Source organism: Lampetra planeri, chromosome 2 (genome assembly GCF_965212315.1).
Source record: "Lampetra planeri chromosome 2, kcLamPlan1.2.h2, whole genome shotgun sequence".
In the NCBI taxonomy this organism is placed as follows: Eukaryota; Metazoa; Chordata; class Hyperoartia; order Petromyzontiformes; family Petromyzontidae; genus Lampetra; species Lampetra planeri.
Window position 1 is genome coordinate 17,997,650 of NC_136108.1, and position 23,974 is coordinate 18,021,623.

The 23,974-nt window shown below is 45.8% G+C and overlaps 1 protein-coding gene across 1 annotated transcript; it reads right to left on the minus strand.

The window, feature by feature from the left end:
- Window positions 1-1,239: 1,239 nt before the first annotated feature.
- ORC4 (origin recognition complex subunit 4) lies at window positions 1,240-23,354 on the minus strand. The gene is made up of 14 exons (XM_078609354.1): window positions 23,132-23,354; window positions 21,511-21,590; window positions 20,886-20,962; window positions 19,731-19,821; window positions 19,231-19,306; window positions 17,238-17,323; window positions 16,888-16,936; window positions 15,928-16,079; window positions 12,940-13,113; window positions 9,402-9,488; window positions 8,188-8,296; window positions 6,021-6,116; window positions 2,968-3,035; window positions 1,240-2,237 (listed from the first exon to the last, which is right to left on the minus strand). Exons 2-14 carry the CDS (start codon window positions 21,565-21,567, stop codon window positions 2,037-2,039), a joined length of 1,323 nt encoding a protein of 440 aa, XP_078465480.1. The 5' UTR covers window positions 21,568-21,590; window positions 23,132-23,354; the 3' UTR covers window positions 1,240-2,036.
- Between the last annotated feature and the right edge of the window lie 620 nt (window positions 23,355-23,974).

Here is a 23,974-nt window from a genome sequence, read left to right on the forward strand (position 1 = left end):
GGCTGGGTGTGGAGGGGCTGGTCACCCCGTGGTGCCCTTATAAAACTCAACGTTTAACCTACTCACGCCGGCTTGTGCCCACCCTCAGTCGGGCATATTTGCGGAATACACCACGCCGCCGTTGACCCTGGCCATTGACTGAGCAACCCAACGTTCCTACCAGCTCCCTCCGCAGGAATGTGTTTTATGTGTTAAAATTGATGTATATACCCCCTCCATACGCCTTGTTTGGAGTATCTCAGGCAAGCAGTGGTGTGCGACTTGAGCTTGCAACTTCGTATATCGCTGTAAAAAACCGCTGCTTACGCACGCGATAAGCCACCAACACTCCGCTAATTACCAACTACCTGCAGGAACTGTGCGGTCACTCAGCCTGGCACCACCATGGCTTGTGATTGGTTGTTGCGTATTGTTTCAAGTCGTGTGGTGTGCATGCAACGGTTGTTGCATGGTGGATCGGGTCAATTTACGTGCAAATGCTTGTGGCATCGCCAGTGGTGTCACTTACATTTTCATACTCTTTGGTTCTTTCGGTAAAGTCACGTAGGTATAAAATAAATCACGACGCTTCGGGCACAACACAAGCGTCCATCTTCAGCTTAAGGGGGTGCCAGCAATCGGTCAGGTGGGACCCAAATATTTGATGTCTCGCACGGTCACGCCTAGGGTTTATATAGTGGCTCATCTTGCCTAATCACATCATTTAATAAAGTTATTTTACGCGGTTATTGAAGCCATATCTCATGGTGGTTGTCAAGGCCCCCCCCCCCCCCAACTCGGATGTGAGGCACCTGCATCACCCATCGCATTGCGTGCAGCCATTGCTTGGGTCCTGCTGCATGTGTCCAAGGTGAGATGGGATATTTAGACAAATCCTTATCAACCTTTTTTTTCACGTGCAGATAACTGCAGTTCCTAAAGGATACGTAACTATGATGCAGATATTGGCAGTTCACCAGCATGAAGCAAGCCTGACTGCTGATGAGACAAGTGTTGCAACCAGTCCAGTTTTCCCATCTTAAATTAATGCTATTGAAAGATACATTCAGCAGACCATGCAGCTGATAAGTTGTGTAAGAAACGTGATTTTTTGTGTGGAGATGCATACGTACGGTGCTAAAGAAGTTCAACATATGAAGGATTTGTTATAATGCAGATAGGTCAGCCATCTACTTACTGCCATCTACTGGCCACCCCTAAGCTCGGCCGATGAGCATCTCACCAATGTCACGAAGCAAGTCCTGTTGCAGCGTTTATTTAGTGTCAGAAACACAGCACGTTATTTCATCGGAGTATAAGTTACTTTAAAATACTTAATGAATGGCAAAAATGTGTGAAAGCGATCACCACTTTACTGTGCACACTGAAATAGTGGCAGCCCATTGCTCGCTTTCACATTCCCATCAACTCTGCAGTTGAAAATAATTTGCATTACTGGCTGAAGTAGTTTTCCAAAAACACAGAATGAAAGCATGGCCACGCAACAGGAAACAAATAAACATAGCAGACAAATCAATTAACGATTTTTTCTTTTCTTAGCAATGACCCTTCTTCAAAACAGAAGAGCCACTATCTGAAATGTTAAGCCTACTGTGTATACTTCTGTTATAAGGACCGTTTGAAATGGTGGGAAAACTCCCCCCTCTCCAACCCCCCTTACTCAGGTGGCCGTTTGAAAGGGTGGGAAAACTCCACCCCCATCCACACCACCCCGGGGTCCTTCAGGTGACAGGTGCGTCAATGCAGACGGCGGCGGCGAGGGGTTTTTCCCATCTCAACCGCTCCGTGTGAACTTCTCCTCGCCTGGCTGAGCGTGCGACGGGGCCACTCCGCGATGCGAGCGAGCCCCTCCGCAAGAGAGAGTCCATATTCTCGCCATCGCCACGGGACGAGCTTGAAGCCAGCTCCAGTGCCCGCAAGCCGGCAGTCATTGTCGCTCTGGAGGTAGAGTCACGGCGTACAACGGAGCCACCAGGAGACGGGACGACAAGAACGCCGAGACGAGGGAGACGCCCCCCCCCCAACCCCTCTCCGAGCTACCCGAGTGAAGAGGTGGCCCACTGCCGCACGTCGGTGGGGCATTGTGGGTAGTGCTGCAGGGCGTCCGTCAGCTGCGAGTCGTGGACCAGCAGCCGCATGAGCTGGTACTCGCGCTGCACATGGCCACTGCCCGCCCCGCGCCCCCCCGGACCTTCGGCCGAATGCACAAACTCCATCTCCTGCAGGCGCTCGAAGGCCTGGGTGCGAACGTGTGCGCGCGTGTTAGTGTCAGAGCACCGGGGTTGCGTTTCAGCTGTGCCGTCTGCGTCGTGCGGGTGGCCTGCATTTCAGTGGCTTAGGTGCTCTGGCAGTGTGGACCAATTTGTTTTTTTAATCCGTCCAACAAGCTCAACTTTGGATAAATGTTGAGCATTGGTAGTAAAAACATTCCGTCCTGAAATTCCAAAGCAGAAATGTATCTTGCACAAACAACTTTTTTTAATGCTACAATTAAGCCAAATATCTTACAAGCATGTCAAGCCAGTGTCCTCTGACTCCAATTAGCAGAGAGGTGACACTCAACTTTCTTGAGAGCAGTTAGACAGGAGAGAAATTCCACATTCACATGGCATCGGCTGGTCTACCCCTAAACTGCCCATTCCCTCATGCACAGGCATGCTTAATTGTTCTACAGATTAAGTGCTCACTCGCTCTCCCGCACTCCTCTTCAGTGAGTTTGGGCAGGCTACATCACTCGAAGGCATTGTTGACCCAAAAGGTGAGGCTGGTGTCATAACAGCAGCCAAAGGAGAAACGAGCCAGAAGATGTTCACAGTGAGTGTGGAGCGATTATAATGGGAAGAGAACTCCTCACCAACGAATTTGATTACTCAAGAAAAAGCGATCAAGCCCATTTCCAAATAAGCACCTGCGACGTCAACACGGATAGGACACCGCACGTAAGATATGTCAACAGTGACGACTTACCTTCATTACCACTGCCTTGTTGTAGTTGTACACCGAGTGAGCTTTTCTCTGGACAAACTTCTGGTATTCTAGGGAAGGGAAACAATGAGAGTTGCTTGGGCCTGCTGATAAAAGTCACGTGGGCTTGCTGATCACCTATAAAATGCCGAGTACCGCGCTACAATTGGGAAACGAAAATTTCAAGTTAAATCGGGCAACAATTATATTCTATTTAGGATTTATACAGCAGCGCCCTTTTCAGGGCACTTAACAACACAAGCCGACGGCGGTACACAAGGGGCAAAAGGGGAGCAAACGGGTCAGCGAGAGAGGTGATGGAAGGGATGGAGGGACAGGGGCTGGGAATGGAACTGATGTTGTTGCAGGGGTAGGGAAGGAGGAATTACGGTGGAGTGCGATGGTGAATGAGGGTGACAGATGGGTGCAACGTGGATGAGAGGCAGCGGGGTATGCGGTACACATGTGTGAAGTGGTAAGATAGGTGCTATGGCTGGGCATGGATGAGGGTAAGTGAAGGGTGGTAGGGGCAGAAGTCTGGTGGCCGAATAGTTGAGCTGATTGTCAGTCACAAACATTCAGTTAACCAGGAGATTAAATAAACCCATCGAGACGCACAAAACATCACCACTTTTGCAAGTGGACCTACATGAACAACGTTCTGCAGTACACAGACATAATTATCACTGTAGCAAACGCTTTTGTAGGGAACATATAAATGTTGAACTGCATACTTCTTCGTGTTTACCATCATCATCAGTCACAAATGAGCCATTGTTGGATGAGAGCCTTCCCCCAGGCCGGTCACCATCTGTTACAGTCCTACGATGTAACGATCCTCCCAGCCTCGAGACAAGAGCTGATTTCATCGCTTTGTCTCCGTGGTGCAGCACGTGGTCTCGGGCGCGTTACCTCCCTTCCCAGCCTGCCGTGTCGTTATTCTGGACCACCAGCCGTATCGACCAACAGCGACGTATACTGCCCAAGCTTACTTGTTATCTGGGGCACCGCGCTGGCAAGATGTTATCTGCTTCGCCGAGTATGCAGGAGGGCATGAGTTCGTTCCCGTCCCTGATGTCTGCTGTATATTTGGAGTTTGCATGGTCTCCCTGTAGTCGCGTGGATTTTTCTTCCAGGTCCTCAAGTTTTTCCCTCCACCCATCGAGAGTATTTGGCTGCTATAAATTTCCACAAGCCAATTCGTTGAACTATCAAAGAGTTTAGTTTACTTCTATTTTCATACCATCGAGAAAGGTGGACTAGCAAAAAAAAACACTGCACTTCAGAAGACTAACCACCACATGGACAGCACTTCAGTACAGTTGACTGTACATGCGATGTGCTGACCCTGCCATGAAAGGAGGTCAGCCCTCAGCGGGTTGAGCGAGGAGCAAAGAAGCAAGATGACACCATCAGGACTGCCTCTCAGTAATTGCCTCCATTTAAAACGACGTTTAAAATGTCTGTTGCTCCTTCCTCCAGTTAGCCCACCGGTGCGAGCTCAAGAAACCCGAGCTAAAGATGACACAACCCTCAGGGGCTTGTGTCAGGCACACAGCCTGTTCGTTCAGGGGTCACGGGGGAGGTCAGGATGCCCTAAAGGGTCGTAGCCACATCCATGAGTCTTCTTTCCATAGATTGGAAGCAAGGAGGCATGGGCGTGAGAGCGATGTTAATGGACGATGTGGGAATTTTTGGAGATGGTTGCGTTGCCTGGGGGAGTTGTCAACATTATTCATGAGTTTAAACAAATGGCTGTGTGGCTATCGTTTTGGTGCCTGCTGTGATTTCACAAAATATCTTGCCACCATATACACATTGGGAAAATGTATGCTGTACATACGTGGATGTGTACACGAGCTTTAACTTTTAGAAAAATTATCTAACATTGACGGTTGCATTGAAAGCCAAAATGATCGTCATAAGATTACATGGCAATTACATTTGTTCACTGGAGATCTTTATAGAATTATAAAAAATAATTCTCGAGTCCATCCGTGTCTGAATTCACTGACCTGGACACAAGTGGTGTTCCAACATCACTTGAGATTTCGTAACTTGTTCAGGAGGGAACTGCATTGCGTTATTTTGAAAATTCGTTTTCGAGTAGTGCTTTTTAATCCAAATGAAAATACTGGATCAACTGGATAAACTTAACTTGTATTTAAGGGCTGGTCTTTTGGAATTTTTCCTCACTTGATGCAGTAATTTTAGCTGTGACGGTCCCACCTGATGACGGAGACTTGTGTTGCCTCCGAAACGTCGTGATTTATTATTTTATTTCTATTATTACTTCTATTAATTTTATTTTTAATTTTTACCTACGTGACTTTACCAAAAAAGCCTAAGAGTATGAATCCTTGCAGTCACGAAAGCTTCAAATCTAGAATGGATAAACGTCTCTTACGCGAGGAACTCGTTGTTTGTACATGATGAACAGATGACGTTCTCTGGGTTATCCACAATTAAAGGCAGCGTGTCTGTGTGAAGGCAGTGTGTGTTTTGGACAGTTGAAACTGGTGATTTATGATACAGATTCGTTTCCTTTGGCTTGGGAATTCTTCATAAAACTCGTGCCAGAGGCCCGATGACTCCCAAGTGCGTGGACTGCCCATTTACATTGAGACACATTTACGCATTACTGTACATTCATCAACACCAGTCTGGCCGAGTGATGCTTGTGGAGGAGTGGGCCTACCCCGGGAGCGGTAGCGCAAAGGGTTAGCATGCTGCGCTACGAACCCGGCGACCCGACTTCGATTCCTGCTCACGGCCAACACCAGCGACAATTGTCGGAATCGGTCCTGGGCTTGAGTACCTGGTGTGATGTGTAAACATCGCCACTGGGTAAACAAAGGCGGCCGGGCGTGGTGCTGGCCTTCATAGGTTCTCACTAATAGGACGTGCCCCTACAGTCTATTAAGGCTATGAGGGGGGATTCTTGTCTTTGTCTACTCCGAGATCAAAGCTGGGCTTGGAAGAAAGCAGGATGTGGCGAAGAGCTCTTTGAATACAAGACAGCCTCTCCTCCCGCACTGCAGGTGCTCGCTGCTTACCGTTGAAGACCATTTGGAAATTGAAGGGCTCTCCATCGTATATGTCATTGAGGTGCTTCATGGCGATGATGAGACACAACTCCAGCACGGACACCCCTGAAGGGAGGGCACAGAGCTCAGGATTAGGCCATGATCCCGAGACGCACAATGGCCTTCTGTTGCTATGGATGCCACAGTTTTTTCTTTTTACATCAATATTTCTTTTGTCTCTTTTTTTCAATATCGTCCCCATTGTGCTATTAATTTTTATTTCACAGGACGGAGGACCCATCCGGAACTCTCGCAGAGCGGTGCAAACCTGGTGTCAGAGAACGACCTGCGGAAGCGGATATCACAGAATTACTTCTGATGTCGCGCAGTTTGGGCCTCGATCCACACAGCAGAGGGCAGCACTTTCCCACCTGGCCTGCTATAAAGTAACGCGCATTTCGTAAGTAAAAGTAATATTTTAATTCTCAAGAGCTGGAATTCCACGAAAGTAATTCCAGAATTAAGTTTAAAATGGTGTTTTTAGTAGTCATTGGTGACTAGGATGAAACCATCAGCTCACTAATCTCAAGAACCCCATTTAACCACGGGTGGCTGCCCAATACCGAACCCAGGTACCTCAGCGGTGCTGGCTCAGCACTTTTCACCTCCGAACCACCGGACGCCATCGGTGGCACCACTTAACAGAGTCCTTGAAATTCAAGTCAACTAAAGCCCATCATCAAAATCCCTACAGGGTCAATAAAATGGCACCACTTTGCAGGAAGTTAGTAGCATTAGTCCTGTCCTGTAGATGGAATGGGCAGCCACTATGGGGCAGAGAATAGCGCTGTCCCGATGCTCATTTGTGCAGGGAATCACTTCGACTATCTTCGAATTGCAGCCGACAGCACACTTTCACAATTCCCCGTTAATTTAACCAGGCACCTTATAAAGATACTGTGACACCGACCAAGAGGATGCCCGGCTGCCTGTACACACGTTACGCATTCGATCCAAATTCGTTTACCCTCTCTGCGATGCAGAATTAAGATCCCGTGATCATAATCAATTTGTGTTTTTTTAAGCTATTTTCACGCGTGAAACTGCCTCAAGGCTCGTGCAAAACTGTAATTAAGTGCCACGAATCGTGACAATGAACAACGGCGACAGCATCACATGGCAAATAAAAACAACAAATGTCATGCTGCGTTAGGTCTAACACAGCGAAACAAGACGACTTCACGATAGCTATAGGCTCTGTCAGTAAATTCCAGTGTCTCCATGCTGATATGAGAGTAAGGTGGTTCAAATTTCTTAGTTTTATGTGAACAAGTGTTGGCTTAAATTAAAACAAACATAATGAGAATGCCAGTGTACTTTACAAAATGGTATTTGTTTGTGCAAACGCACATGTAATCTTATATGAATGTCACAAGTTGAAAGCTAACAGTGCCTTGAACCGTGCCACTCGTGAAATTCAGCGGTGAAGCTGCTATAGGACAGGGTGCGGCCTCAGGGCCCCATTGTTCTCGGCGACCCAGCTTCACAGTGACGCCACTTTCCCCCTTGCACTACCGAGCCGTTTGCCATGCACCAAAAACATAACGACGTCTTGGAAGGACAAATATTGTGAGTTTACAACAGCTTGCTTTTATCATCAGAAGCCCATGGGAGCTATACACTTAAATCTAGATTGAAAACTAATCTCTTTCGAAGTGCTCTTTGTGTTTTGTTTATTGTCCTTCCCCCTGCAGCTCCGATTAACACGGTTGGCTATGTACGGTGCCAAAGAAGTTTTATATACATCCACACCACTGGCAACATCGGCCACGATTAACCCAGTGCCGGATGAAGTCGTCGCCAAGCAATCCCCATCCCTCACAGTCCTGGGATGCAACGATCCATCCGGAGCACGTGCGCCGATGTAAATCGCTCCACCTCCACGGTGGGCGCCTCGTCGTCGTGCAAACCGATAACGGCGAGTCGAGCAGCCATTTGGACCCTCCGAGGTCATTCTGTTGTTACAAATACATTTGCTTCACGCAATCTTGCCCGTCTCCGCCCAGCTACCTACGCCGCCTGAATTCGCTCACGCGGCGTACGTGTGTACGTTGAACTTCTTTCGCACCGTACGTCAGCGACCGTGCCGATCGGAGGTGCTCATGATGAGCACCGTTTGCGTGCCGCTGCAGATCACCTTGCAGGAGGTTGGTTACAGAGTCGGCTGTCAGCAGCCGGCTGGCCTCCTGCAGTGCAGCGGCGGATATCCTTGGGGCTCTCAGAGTCACTCGGCTCAGAGCCAGCATCTGCGAGAGACGTTCAGGAGCGGCACCAACACAAAATTAAATTAGCGACAGTAAAAAGAATAATCGTCACCTACGCACCGTTTATTTTAGTCTGATGTGACCGCAAGTGGACGAAAATCATCGAGCGTGGCGATGACTACGACTGCCTGCGAGAGACCCGAGCACGACTGACAACGACCAGAGGTAATTATCGCATCTGAATGAAGACGCATACAGGGGTAACTAATGTTTTAGAGACTGCAGCACCTCGAGGGAGACAAACATTGTTAATTGGCTATATATATGTAAAGACGTATATAAAAAAACGTACTGAGTTCACTGATTGATAGACGTGGAGGTGAGCAGGGGGGGGGGTGAATTGCACACACCCTCATACCAATATTTAATAACTAAAGAGTGCTTTACAACACATTTTGATCACGGAAGTCGACTTGACCCAGAATAATTGTTTTTAATCCAGACTATTACTGACTGAAATGAATTGAGCTGAATAACTGTACGCTGTGTAACACACACACACACAGTGGTGGTACACAGTGATTTGCTAAATAGGCAGCCTCTGATAGCAGAAGACTCAAACGTCTTTGAAGCAACCGAGGGCAATCGTGCACAGAAGAATCTTATTACTTTGGTTATTATATTCTTCACACGAACTAATGTTGATTTGACCACCAAATAATCGCATAAACCTGTCAATGATGGCTTTCTAATGCCATCTACAGAGAAACCTCTGCTAGCCAGACTAATTGGGAGAGCCCTGGGGTCAGGTCAACCGATCAGTGCTGCTAGCTGCAAAACAACAACAAAATAACTATAACCCCATATTGCTATCGATGTATGATGCATTATATTTATACTTCTGTCAATGTATTAGTCTGTGTGGTGTGTGTGTGTGTTACTGTACAGATCAACAGATCGAAAGCATTTACGGTGGTATGCCGTGAGCTGTGTACCATACTCGGATTTGAACTAAAGACTTCGGCATTGCCAGCCCGGGACTAACTTCCAAGCCACCTGGCCACCTCAATATTCCCAACTCGCAGTTAAAACGTGGCCATGTGCGAGGAGGTCTGCTCTGTCCCCTCTGTGCTAGCGCGGGTCTCACCAGTATCGCGTGGAGAGAACGCAAGTCTTTGCTCATGAAGTACTGATTTTTCAACACCTCCCTGACCGCCTGGTTCTCGCTCAGCATCTGCAAGGTAAACATCGGCCTCGGTCAAGCCTGGTTAATAAAAAAAAAACTTCAGTTCACCAAAGCGTTGAACGGAAGGAGACAAGAGCTAGATGATATCATTTAAGTCAGTGGTTATGCGGTAATACCTGCCTCCAGCCTCACGAACGTGAGCAATTCACATTTGCAAACGTAATTTGTAACTTTGATCATTACGTGTGTGCCCATAGTTCAATGTTAACATGCAATTTTATTGAGGGACTACTGCTGTGTGTTATCTTGGTGTGGTCTGGGACCGTTTTTTTGTTTTTGCTGCCTTGCCGAAGGTTTATAAATCAGAATTATATAATATAATCTTACCTATACATTTTGTATTCATTTATATTTAGTGATTTTCTTACCATTTTCTCTATCTTGCACGCCTATTGTTTTTTGTATTGTTTGCTGATGTAACTTGCTGACCTGCACATACTGGACATTTGTGAAAAAGAGCTTCATAGCTCATCGGATTCCTCCAGTCTAAATAAAGATTCTGATTCTTAATTGCTTACGTGTGAGAATCAGAAGGAATACACTCATTCATCTTCGCTCCTCATGTTTACCTGTCTTTCGGTGTGTGTGTATAAAGGTTTTCACATTCCATGAAGTCCTTACATTTTTTATATCACTATTATTTTGGTCGTCTGTTGGAGAGACAAGGCCCTATGTACATGTGACATTTCTATCACTTGCTCATTTTATTATGGTAGGCACTTTGGCTTTGTTTCGGGACACTTTTTCAGTGGATGTGATTGTCTGATATTGGTTAATGTCTATGGTAGTCGTGGCTGGCTGTGGTGATGCGTGGAGGTGATGGGAGGTGGGTGGTGGTTGTGGGGTGTTGCAGGTGAATATCTGTGACAGTGGTGGGCTGGTTGTGATGTCACGTGGAGGCGGCGGGTGATGGCTGTGGGGTTTTGATGGCGATTGCGACATTGGGGGACCGGGTTGTAAGCAGTGGTTGAGCTTCTGCCGGTAGTGGCTGTGGAATGTGGGCGGCCATCTCGTGGGCCGAGTATAGGAACCACCAAACCCGTGGCCACAAAATGTGCTTCATCTTCTGCACGTGCCATCTCCATGGCAACCTCACAGCAACCTCTCGTTTGCCTGGAAAGCTACACAATGGGACCAATTAACCACGGCTAATTGGATTTGTACCACAAATGAGCTTCCACTAAGATTGGAATTATATAGTCGGGATAATATATTAGGCGGGATAAGGACACACACTCCCACACAATCTAAATAGTCAGTAGGGTGTGACATCCCCTTTAAATAAACGAAAAGGGTTAATACGTTGCATATTCATCTCAATGTAATGGCTGTCAAGATTTGTTTTTATTTCTTAGACTTGCAGTGTATAATGCAGTGCTGCATGTATTAATTACAAATTGCATTATATGGCATGTTAAAATGTATTGCCTTATAACTCATTGTTCACAATCTGCACTAAATTATGGCCTTCACACATAGGTGTGTATGTTTGTTGAACTTCTTTCGCACCGTACGTAACCAGCCGTGCTAATCGGAGGTGTGCTGCACGCGTATGGCAGAGTTTTAATGGTGGCTAAGGGTTATGTAATTGCGGATGCAATTGGGAAGAGGGGTCTCTACTAACTGGGACAATGACGAGAGGCAAAAGTCTAATATAAATAAAGACGCAGACAGGGATAACTAATCGTGTTTTAGAGTCCAAAAATTATTTCTTTAAACGTGCCAATTAGTTACTCGTTCACCACACTGGTGTTGTGGAGAGTAAACCCACAACACTTACAATGAGTACGCCCCGTTTCACTGGTTATTACAACCAGCTTCATCACGCGAAAGCCTAAGTGTTACAATGCTTTAAAAAGACTGCAGTGCACTGAGGAAGACCAAACATGGTAATTGGTTATTTATATGTATGTACGTGTATAATAAGTAATATTTAAAAATACTTTTTTTTTTAAACACGCTTTAATGAAATGTACCATACTCGTAATGGTAAAACTTCACGACTCCAGGAAGTGGCCACAAAGTTTGCCATAACGTAAGGGGCCATGGTGATTTACAGCCGTCAGTTGAGCGTGGATAATTAGACCCAAGCCGAAACATAACATAAAAAAATCATGTTTAAAAAAAAATATATATTTTTTTTATAGAATATAGTATTGTCATCAATATGACATAAGTATACCAAATTCGCAGTCGATACCACATTATCACATTGGGAAGTGGGTTAAAATTGAGTTACAAGATTTGAGGATACGACAACAACAATAGACAGAGTGAGTTCATAGAAAGCGTGTAATAAAAATACGTACCGAGTTCACGGATTCGTAGACGTGACAGTATGGGGGTTACGTGTGCAGGACAAGAGTGCAGAGTACCAGAGACGGTCGTTGAGTGGGGACCTAGAGATGGTATTGTAAGAGTGCACCGGGGATGTTGGATGTTGTCTGTGCAACACGGTCAATGTGGGATTAGGCAGAAGTGACGGCGGTATATGGAGGCATCGGTGCCATGGGGCATGATGACCTGTCGACAACGATAACGCTCTGTTTCGATTTAAAGCTTTCGTGACTGCAGGGATTCATCTTCTTGGTTCTTTCGGTAAAGTCACGTAGAAGGGAAGTAATAAAATAATAAATATAAAACATAATAAAATAATGAAATTATTTTATTATGTTTTATGTTTTATTTTTATTATTTTATTACTTCCCTTCTACGTGACTTTACCGAAAGAACCAAGAAGATAACGCTCTGCATGTTTTTTTAGGGTTTATGATTCGTGCTGATTATTTTCTCGATTACAGACCCCGGTACAAATTGTGTTATAACCATAACTGCAATTTTACGATGTTTCCACCGACCTTTCGTGTTATTTTAGTCGGAACTACACCGCATGCCCAGTGTTAACGCGCACCGAATGCTTATGTAGGTGGGTACGTGACTCTCAAGGATTCAGGCCACTTCAACTATCAGTTCACTCAGTTCAACACAATTTTTTTTTATAAGCAATGCAGTGCATTCATGCTGCCTAATGGCATGCCAGCACTGAGGGGGATGAGAAAAGTGCACTCCTGGAAAGTCACACAAAGGCCAGTGCACTCTGACATGTGCCACACGCTAAAACAAATCTTTTATTTTTTACCAGATAAGGCCCACCGAGCTGTATAGCTCTTTTTTAGAAGCGACCTGGCTATCACAAATGATAGCTAAACAAAGTGGCTTATCACGTGGAAATGTATAGCAGCCAAATCGTCTAAAACACGTGTTTATTCTAAATGCGGAGGGACAAACCAAGCACGGAGAGAGAGACATACAAACTCCAAATATATAGCAGGAGTTCAAGGTCGGGATCGAAGCTACTACCTCCTGCATACCGGACAAGGGAGTTAAACATCTCGCCACCGTGTGTCACCCTCGGGTGGTAGGGCTCCGCAAGCCTCACCTGGACGCTGTCGTTCCAACTTTTGGCAAAAGCGACGTCAGGAAAGGCCTGCGGCAGTGTGAGCGTCTGGCAGAACGCGGCGACGTAGTCGTCAAACTCGGGGCAGGGGAAGACGTGGATCTGCCGATGGGAGAAGCGCGACTTCACACGCTTCTCCAGCAGCTCCAGCACATCCTGTGGGCGGGGGCCGCAGGGAACTCGGCGTTAGCCACGCGCCCACGGCAACCGGGGCCGGACGGGGTGGAAGGTGGCTGTGTCCCCGGTGGGATCGTGAACTTCACACATTTCCAAGGCTTTATTCCACATGTATCCTTTGTGCACATAATTTTATTTTATTACCATGGACTATGATTGAACACATTTTCCTGTTGCTTTTCCTTGCCAGTATGGGTCACGTTATGTTTTAAAGATATTTATGGCTGCTGTTGACTTAAGAAGTCTCCATCTTCTATTGTACTGTAAACGGAAAAAAAACTTAATCAAATAATCCTGCTGTAAAAATATGATGCTTCCTAAAAGTCATGTCCTTTGAACTGAAAATCCACTCTTTGTTTTACCACACCTATGCGCAGCTGTGGACATTCCCATGGTCCCTCGTATTCAACTCGACCGCAATCCTCTTCTAAACCTTTTTATGCAACGTACATTTTGACCCCCCACCATAGGGATGTGGAATTTCGACTGCTGGCACAACACCGCTAAATGAGACGAGCATTGGCCAGCACCCACCTGTGTGGGAATACAATTCTACTTGACTTTAGTAACTAGCCCGACAACTAACCCTCAAGTCAGCAGAGGCATTCGAGTTGTTCTGATTAAATACATTTCAGTCAAAGTGTCTCCCTGCTCAAACAGGAACGAGGGCAGTGCTCATCTCAAATTTGCAGCCATGAGTCAGCAGTGGAAATCCCACATTTATCTTGCAGGGGCCAGTCTCTCTATGGGAAATCTAATGCTAAACACTGCTATCGAGCTTCATGAAGCCTGCGAGCGAGTGATTAACCAGAAGTCAGGATACGTGACGCTCAGCAGTGGGCCAAGGCGGGTGATTAATCAGTACGTAACTAAGCCCAAGGCGCGCACACACACACACAGCCAGACCAGCTGAGAGGGCCCACTTCCCACTATAGCCAACAGTGCTCCAGCAACCGTCGGATATCTGTGAATAAAAACCTTTCACCCACAAACTTCCTCATCTGTTCGAGCCTGCAACAGCGGTTGGTTAATTTTAAGAGACCGTTAAGCAAATGGCCATGCGGGTTTCCTCATCATTAGCACGCTTGCTATCAAGCCAAACACATTTTAAAGTTTGGTGATTTTAATTAAATTCAATAGGTTCCTGCATTTCCAATAAAACAAGATTCAAAGTGGTCCAAGGGTGTCCACTAGAGGGCATGCTAAGCCTGTGAAAATCCCCTGAAAGTAAATGGAATTTTTTTAACACGATTCCTGCAGGCATTGCCTACGGTGGAATCGTGGAATTCAAATACGATTCCTGCAGCAATCACCCGGCACTTACAATATCGAGTGCATCTAGTCAAATGCCCAGTTACTTAAGATAATAAAAATGTTCAGCAATGAGCTGCATAAGTTGTGAAATTATATTGCGTAAGGATTCAATTACCGGAAGGCTTTAGGGCTCATGAAAGTTAACCATTCGCAGCCAGTCCCCGACTTACAAACACCAGACTTACGAAGAATGAAACACACGAACGAGCTACCATAACTTATACATTTTTAACCGTCCAACTTGCAAATGTGAGCTCGCACTTGTGAACCGAACCGCAGAACTATTTGGTTTGGCAAATGTACAATATTTCTTCCTAATTATAAGTTTAACAATGCTTCCCTTTTTTGTTGAACTGTAACACATTTCATAACACTGACCGTTTGGGCATTTAAATAGTGCATTATTGCATTCCGATTTTACGAACCGTTCGACTTATAAACGTGGCATGTGGGTAACATGGACATATTTGAGTCCTATTTAGGCATATGCTACGTTGTGTTCATTATGGGGCGCATAAATGATGATTGTTTTCTTATGGCCATTTTTTAAATCGTTATTTACGTATTAATATGAATCTTTTATTTTTATTTGATAAGTATTGTTTTTTGTTTGTATAATCTGTATAAGGGACTGGCTAATTGATGTGCAGCATTGTGGGATGCAATTGCATGCTTGACGCTATGTAAAATGAAACCTATTCTTTTTTTTCTGTTTTCCAAAGGCTCTCCACCGTGGCACCACCCCATTCTCTTCAATGTGCCCTATTCTCTTCAGCGATCTTGTCAATGTCTGCGGGCACGAAGGCCGAGCCTGGACAGCACTCGGATGGGCAACTACTATGCACAGGGCGTTGTTGTTATAGGGTGGGTGTACAGGGCGGGCAGCAGAGGGCAGTGCAACACAAACTGCTGCGTTGTAAGTCTATACACTGCCCATCTTCACCGACTGCCCAGGATGGTAAAGTGTTGTTAAATAACCCCACGGAGTGGGGAAGCCTTCATCCAGCAATGGATTGACAAAAGGGGATGCTGCACACGTGTATATATATATACACACACACCCATGATGTCCACATAGACTCATCAACACGACTGCAGTGAACCCATTCATACAGCTTGGAGGACAAAGGTAGGGGTGCCACGATGGTGAGATGTTAATTATCTCACCTGGTGTACAGGAGGTCGTGGGCTCGATCCCGACCCTCACACCTGCATATTTGGAGTGTGCACGTCCTTCCTGTGGCCGTGTGAATTTTTCTTCGGGTCCTCCGGTATTTCCCTCCCACATTTAGAATCGATATGCGTTTAGAGTATTTGATTGATAAACATTTCCACGTGACAAGTAATTTCTTCGAGCTATCATTTGTGAGTGGTTCGCTTCTGAAAAAGCTATATATAGTTCAGTGGGCCTTATATGGTGAAAAAAAAAAAGCATAAAACACACGTAAACATTTGTAATGCGTTCATAACAGGACTTACCAAGCGGCACGTGAGTCCCACTACAGCAATGGGCGTCTGGGCAGACTTTGCCACGTCGAACAGGTTGTAGAGGAGTGCCTGGTTCTTGTGCTGGACGAACAGATCGAACTCCTCCAGCACAAACAGCACGGGGCGAGTACTGCTCCGCTCGCCTGCACACGACACAGTTAATTGGCAACGTACGGTGCGAGAGAAGATCAACATACATACATAGCATACAAATCCAGCTCCCGGTTTCCAGTTGCCATATCCACACGATGGCAACAATCTAAATCAGTGTTCTTCATTGCAAGGCCCGCGGGCCACTTACGGGCCTTGGTGGCCTTTAGTGCGGCCCTGACAATACTCAAATGTAAAAATACCCCCATCATGCTGTCAAACCCAATGGTTTCAAATGTGTGGCAGACCTCACACTGATGTCTTATCAGCCAAAGTGCCACCCCCCCCACCCCCCGAAAATATGTAAAGAACACAATTAATGCGTCCGATGCAGAATGAAGATCGCCCCACAACCATTTGTCAGTCATGAGTGTTGTTTGACCATACTTCACCACGCTGGTCAGCGTGGGTTGGTGCATGGGGTGGTCCGGTAAAGCTATCCATGGCCGGGAATCAGACCCATGTCGCCCGATTCGTAGCAGTGTGCAAAGCAACGCACTACTGCTCCACACCACCTCACACAATGGGTGCTGCCTAATTCCAATTTAACTTCAGGGCTGCATTTCAATCTAATAGGATGATGACTCCTACCTTCCCACAAAGTGGGGCTGGGTTTGCCAACTGCAGAGGAATAACCGAGCGAATCAAACCCAACAAGGATTTTAACACCTTCCGGGCAGTATAATTCACTCCTTTTTCATATTAAAGCTGGTAAAAAAAATTTACTACGAGTGTGCCACGATTTTAATACATCAAGCTTTCATTTATCAAGAGGGACCCAAGACAATAGTTCACGCTTACCGCTTTTTAATGCTGTCAGCAGAAAGGTGAGATTCTCCGCAAAACTCCCCTGGAAGACAATTGGTGTACAACCTCGGGTAAGAAACTGTTCCACACCTTGGCAATTCCCCTGTCCCCCCACCAGCCAGCCTGGTCAGGGAGAGCTTTAGCAGTTAAAATACATTTGCACTTACGGTACGATAGAGCCGAACACTAATAAAGCTCAAATTGTGCAAAAAGCACTCTGACTCAATTACTTAACGGCTATTTGACGAATCACACGGCGGAGCAGCGACCGCTGGCATTTCAACACTGGCCCGGCACGCGGCATTGCTCGTACAATTTCAGAAGGATGTGGGTGTAAAGCTCACAAACACTTTGTCCCCAACTGTGTTCTCCAGCTGAAGCTGCCGCGTGATTTCCTTGAGTGAAATGCGGTCGTCCTTCTGCAGGAGGCCTGGACGACAGCCGAGCGCACAGCACGTGCGTGAGTAGAGGCACACCTCGTGGCATTAATTACTCCGCCTTCGGCTACACGCGCATGCACACACAGTGCAGTGAGAGCACCACTGCCACATTCACAAGCTGCACACTGAATTTGTAATTGCAAAGACAATGATCCCCCATATCGCCATTAACAGAATGTTGGGGCAAGCGCTGTTAGCGAGCACCTATGAAGGCTGGCAAGGCCCATGAGGGAGTGGCTGGCCAGCACCATGCCCCCGGCCACCTTTGCCTCCCCAGTGGCGATGTTTACACATCTCACCGGGTACTCATTTGAGACCGAGTTGACCTAGTCGAGGCCCAGGACCGATTCAGATCATCGTCACTGGTGTTGGTCGTGAGCGGGAATAGAACTCGGGTCGTTGGGTTGTAGCGCAGCGTGCTCGAAGCAGAATCAAAATATTTATTTATACTGGAGGAATCTGATAAGCTATAAAGCTCATTTTCACAAATGTCCAGTTGGGGCCGGTAGGTACGTTACAACAAACAATACAAAAACATTACAGTAGTGCCAAGTACAATAAAGGTAAACAAATCACCCACAACATACAAATAAAATAAACCATCCCATTCCAAGCAGGCGAAGCCCACTGAGGTATGAACTTATTTTTCAGCAGCGACAAAGTGGCTAACCATTGCAGTACCGCTCAACACACACACACACACTTTGTGACAATATTAAGTAAACAGGTTTGGTGGATTGTTTAATCACCAAAGTAATGTAACTTTTAATCCATGGACCAATGGGCAAACTCCATTCGTATGCTTTGGGTCTTTTGGTAAAGCCACGTAGATAGAACAAATGTTTTTTTATTATTTATTCTATCTACATGGCTTTACCGAAAGACCCAAAGAATATGAATTCTTGCAGTCACGAAAGCTTTAAGTCAAGATTTAAACTCCATTAGGTCCAGCAGCTTCCTCCACAGTCATTAAAGTTACAACCACTGTATGAGCAGTAAACAGTTTTTCATCCTCAGGATAGAAGGGTGCCCATTTACAGAAATGCGGACTTTGCACGACTGACTCACGGCAACCAAGCAAGGCTGACTTTTTTTAACAGTTTTACTTAACTTGATTCCTGTGTCGTGGTCAAATCGTCGTCAAATCTTGCAATCTACATTTCGTCCACTTCCCGTTGTCCAATCAATCCCCAATGTTGCACACATACTCAGATCCGGTGACAATGCATGCCTGTATCAAATTCGGCATCAATTAATTGCCTCCTTTAAAGCAATTAACATTTTGTATAGACGACTTGTTAATTATATATATATTTGTGGAGGTCAAAAACGCCGCGGTCCCTAAACTCTGGAATCGCCTCGCCCAAGAAGCAGGCGCCACGTGTCTCAGGCGCGCCTGCTCCGTGTCAACGAGTTACGGAAGTAATCAATGAATTCAAGTAAGCGTTGATGTGGGAGCAGGCGCCGCATCATTGACGTACTTCTTGACTGTGAATAAAACCGTTGTTTTTTTAAAAACTTTTTTTAAGGAGTTTATTATTATATTATTGGTTCTTTCGGTAAAGTCACGTAGAAGGGAATTAATAAAAATAAAACATAATAAAAGAAAAATATTATTTCCCTTCTACGTGACTTACCGAAAGAACCAAGAATATGAATCCCTGCAGTCACGAAAGCTTTAAATCGGAGTTTATTCTTCTTATACTAACCTGACGGGGGAGGCACCATAATCATGTAGGTGGTCCTCCAATGCAGGACATTCTTATTTTCCATTGTGATATTTTGCTGATATTGGACAATTCCTTCCGTATGTGAGAGAAAACAAGATTGCCCAGAGAAACCCATGACGATGTGCATTAACCCAATTCAGCGACACGTGTAGATGTGTACCACCCACCGTTCAGATGAACCTGCATGAGGTTCTCTCGGATGGAGTTGTTTTCCAGCAGCTCCTTCAGCACGCCTTTCAGAAGCTGCAGCGGCAAAACCAAACAAATTAGCACCAAGGACCAGGCGCTAAACCCCAGTGGGAAACGGTGAATGAACCAACATGTTTTTCCCTGGATATGTCCTTCTAACCTCTTTGCAATGTCCACATAGCCTGGAACAGTTACCATGTACCTATTGACATCGTCCATTCCAGGCAAATTCAACATTTTCATGGCAAGGGCTAGCCTATCCAAAGGACAAACCCAGTTGTCAAAGGTGAACCAGGTCGCCCCTAAACTGGGAATTGAACTCGCAACGTCTCCTGACTGCGAGATGTTTGCCAACACGACACCACGCAGCTGCATATACTGGGCCCCAATCCTCACGTGAACAACTTTATTTCAATAATCGCAAGGGTTACTGTGGGAATGGGGGCAGCTTCTTATCGTCACTCCCAAAGGCCCTCACCATGGATTTTCCCGAGCCACGGGAGCCGACCACCAGCACGGAATTGCCTTCCCCCTGTGTGGTCGTTCGTTTGAGCATCTCCAGCAAGTGCCTGCCAACATGCACACAGGGACATGGGCAACGAGTGCCATTGCTGCTCAATATTGAGCCAAAACTCAATACAAGTCAAAGACAAACGTGATTCTCTGCTCAAATGACCATTGCGGCGGATCTCATCTCCGATGGAAACAATTGGTGGAAATTCCACGTGCTCAAGGCAGGTGCCAGTCATTGCATAATAGGGCAACCAATGTTGATTTCTCGCAGTAGTTAATCATTTTATTAATCCTGCAGAAAAACCTCCGAGAAAAATTTGAACTCGAACCCGGAGCACTGCACCTTTCAGCCAGATCCATAACGTCACAACAACTCCTTGTGAGAGGTGGAGAGCTTCCCACATTTGGGTGGCCTTGTTTAAGCCCCGTCAATTGACAGCCGAGGGCCCATACGTTGACTGGTAAGAGAAATGGTGTCAATCTGTGCCGAAGGAGCCCGAGTTTCACAAAAATAAATACAACCCCCTCTAGTTGTCTTTCATCTATTTACACACAGATACAGCCCAGCATGAAAAGGATTATACTCATCTGCCTGTGACAGCTAATCACTACTCAGTCACTATGTTACATTTTACGACTGAAATGGCTCCAGCCATTAACGTCAGGAATATTCCTAAGCACTGCTTAAATGAAGACTCAATTTGCACTTAGATGTGCAAACCTCGATCGCTAATCGCTCTGAAAATGGATTACATAGCATCTTTCTCAAGCATTGCTGCTAAATACAGAAGACGAACGAATGCCTGTCATGAGGCTGTGAACGTGTCACTTGTAATGAGGTAGCCTTGCAGTCGGAGGTGACTCCACAAACGCAGTGGTCTTGTACACCAGGGAAATTATGCCGCTTTGATTAGGTGAGTGGAAATCTGGTTGGGCTGTCAAATTTCGTAATGAAATGCTATCAAGAGTAGGTGTTTTACATTCAATTGAGCTCGATGTACATTTCAGGATTTTAAAAAATTTAATCGAGCTGCGAATCGTGAGATGGCACCCCAGCGCCATCCAGCTGAAAAGAATAGAGCACGAATAAACGGCAAGATGATGCATGCGCAGTGCCTACTTGCGTTGGGGCTCCATGTACAACGGGATGCCGGTGAGCGCCCCATGGCACAGTCTTTCTCGCAGACACTTGTGCACCTGCGGAGCGGTGGCAAGTAACAACCACCGCAGTCACAATCTGCGCAGTTACACATCTTCTTGGTTCTTGGTTCTTTCAGGGAAATACTAAAGTAATACACATGTTGACAAAACCTAGCAGCCGAGTGATTGATGGGACAGGGCATAACAAAAACGACGACAGAGGCGATTTTATTTACACGAGTGAACGTATTCTGAAATCTACAGAATGGAAGTAAAAGTGGACATAACTGGTGAACGTTACGAGGAAGGACTTGGGTAGATATTTCCAAGAGCGGTGCAACCTTTCATGTAAAAAATATCCCACCGAAGTGGATATCACAGAGCTACTCCTGACAGCCCTTAAAGTGGTCTTTGGTTTACAGATTATATGGGTATCCCTTTGCCATCTGTTCCGATTTCTTCGCTTTACAGTCAAACCGATATTTTGGCACAACTTTCCAACCATGAGTCAAGCACAACTAGCCATCAGTGCCATCTGGCTGGATAGAGACAGCAAGCATGTGGTTATGATACAATGCCAGAATAAACATTGTGGTAGTGCTGACCTCTGACACGCATTGATCCAGTGGCAACTCTGCATTTTTCTTCTTTTTCTTGCTCATGGCAGCTCGTCCGGGCGTTCAACCTGAAAGTAGCAGAATTAATGTCAGTTCTTCATCGTATAATCCAGAAACATAGGTAATCCCCGTCCTTCTAAACAAGTCAATTCCACATTCTATTTGCTACCATCACCGCTGTGTTGCCACAATGGTGTTTTATTGAATATGGAGAAAGATGTGATGAATAACGTTCCCAGTAATTATCACCTGCAATGAAATCAATCAAACCAAATGTGACAAGTGTGCTGTGGTGAAGTAATCACTCAATGTGTGTGCACGTTTTTGAGCGTTCTGACACTGGGATGACTGTCATAATCAAGCATTGTCTTGCGGCGCAACACTCATTGGGTTAGAGATGCATGAGCAATAACAACTGTTCCACTCACGCACTGTACTGTTCTTAACTCGTGTGTCTCAATATCATCACGTTATTCGTTCACGTCCGTTTCGACTTAGTATGTTTTAGCATGTAATTTATGCTAAAAAAAGTTATTCTTTTGAGGCACATTGGTAATGGTGCTTTTTCATGATTAAGTTCAGCGTTCAAAAATCAATCCGACCGGTTTTCCTGTAATAGCCGTTCTGAGCCCAAATTGGCATCATCCTTTGGGCCTTATCACATCTTTGCATGGTGATCATTGATAACCAGAAACAAAATCTGCTCCGCTTGTTACGCTGTTGGCAGTCTTGACAATGCTGTTATTTAAGCATCTGGCCAAAACTTTGAAAAAAGAAAGATTCCTTGAATGCACTGGCTGGCCATATTGTTAATCTATTGTGAAGGACGGACTATACTTGACTGCACTATGTAAATTAAACAATTTTTATTTTACTCAACTAAAATTTTTTATTTTAGTAGGGAAGGCCGACTAAGCTATATAGTTAATTTTTTTAGAAGCGACTGGGTCACAAATTATAACTCAACGAAGTGGTTTATATCACGTGGAAATATATACACCAGCCAAATACTCTACACGGAAACCCCGGAGGACCCGGAGGAGAAATGCACGCGCCCACGGGGAGAGAGACGTGCAACTCCAAATATACAGCAGGCGTCAGGGTCGGGATCGACCTCCTTGTACACCAGGCGAGAGAGCTAACGTCTCCCCACCACGGCGCCCACGTACACATGAAGCAGAGCCAAATAGACTCCCAGAGGCCACGGTGGAAGTAGCGGTACCAGCAGTGGCCGCAATTACCAAAAACTAAGCGATGCTTTTCAGATTTCCGAAGCACGGGAGCAAAAGATAGGCACAAACTATTTGCATACGAAGAGGCGAGCGCGCTTTGTGAATACAGCGATTCAATCCGTTCACGTCTCAGTCAACGATCGGGTACCGCGCAAGATCACAACGCATGCACAAAAGGCGCAGCGCGGCTTCGAATTCTGCTCGCGGATGACGGGGGTTAAACAGCCGAATAAAGGGCGGCGCCTGTTCAAGTTAATTTCAAGTTCATTATTAGGTATAGCCCTGTGAGCCATTCGGCTCTTGAATCGGGTGCAACCGCAACAAACAAAAAACATGAACAAGAAAACATCTTAAAGTGAATATGTGACTAAGTGTACCGTGAGGATGGCGGTGTGCTCGCCGGAGTCGAGTTCCCACCAGGGAGCTACTGGCGCGACCTAGAGAAGCCGGCTTGTGGCGAGAATACCCCCGGTAGCGTCAGCGTGACAGCACCGTCACCACCGCCACTATCACCGTCACCACCACCGCTGTCCGCAATTCACTGCCAAAGTCGCGTGTCAGTTTCCCGCGCTTTTTACACTTCCGGGTAGCGACGTCACCAAGCGCGAGGCGCCGCTCGCTGCTGGACCAATGGGAGCGCAAAGCGTGGCCACGTGACTGGACCCTGGTTGGACCCCACGATTATCGATTTAAAGCTTTCGTGATTTCAGGGATTTATATTCTTGGTTCTTTCGGTAGAAGGGCAACAATAAAATAATACAAATAAAACAATAACTTGTATTACTTTAGTATTTCCCTTCTACGTGACTTTACCGAAAGAACCAAGAATATGATCATCCGGAATGTTTATTCAAACTGGAGGAATCCGTAAATACATGTTTTTTTGTTTGTTATATTGCGTTTAGAACGCGACACGTTCGTGAAAGCCAACGTGTGTTAAAGTGGAGGAATCCGATGAGCCGAAAAGCTATTTTTGTCCAGTAGGGGGGGGGGCAGAACGTTACAACAGCAAACAAAGCAAAAACACAATCATAAGAAGGCCAATTTGCCCGAAACGTCGCATCTTATGTATTTAGTTTTTTTTATTTTACGGCCACTGTCAGTGACGAACGTGGTTGTTATTGTTTTTTCTTGCTTACGCACCACTGTCAACGAATCAACAGCAGCAGCATCACCAGATGATTCGTTTAAACGTCTCAACCGGTAATGAATACCCATTG

Coding starts and splice junctions, on each gene's coding strand:
- ORC4 (XM_078609354.1), bottom strand. CDS start 21,567: ATGAGCAAGAAAAAGAAGAAAAATGCAGAGTTGCCACTGGATCAATGC. Junction 17,324..19,230: donor CATGCAGGTTCATCTGAACG/GTGGGTGGTACA, acceptor GCTGTCGTCCAG/GCCTCCTGCAGAAGGACGAC. Junction 9,489..12,939: donor GTTGGAACGACAGCGTCCAG/GTGAGGCTTGCG, acceptor TTTACCTTGCAG/ATGCTGAGCGAGAACCAGGC.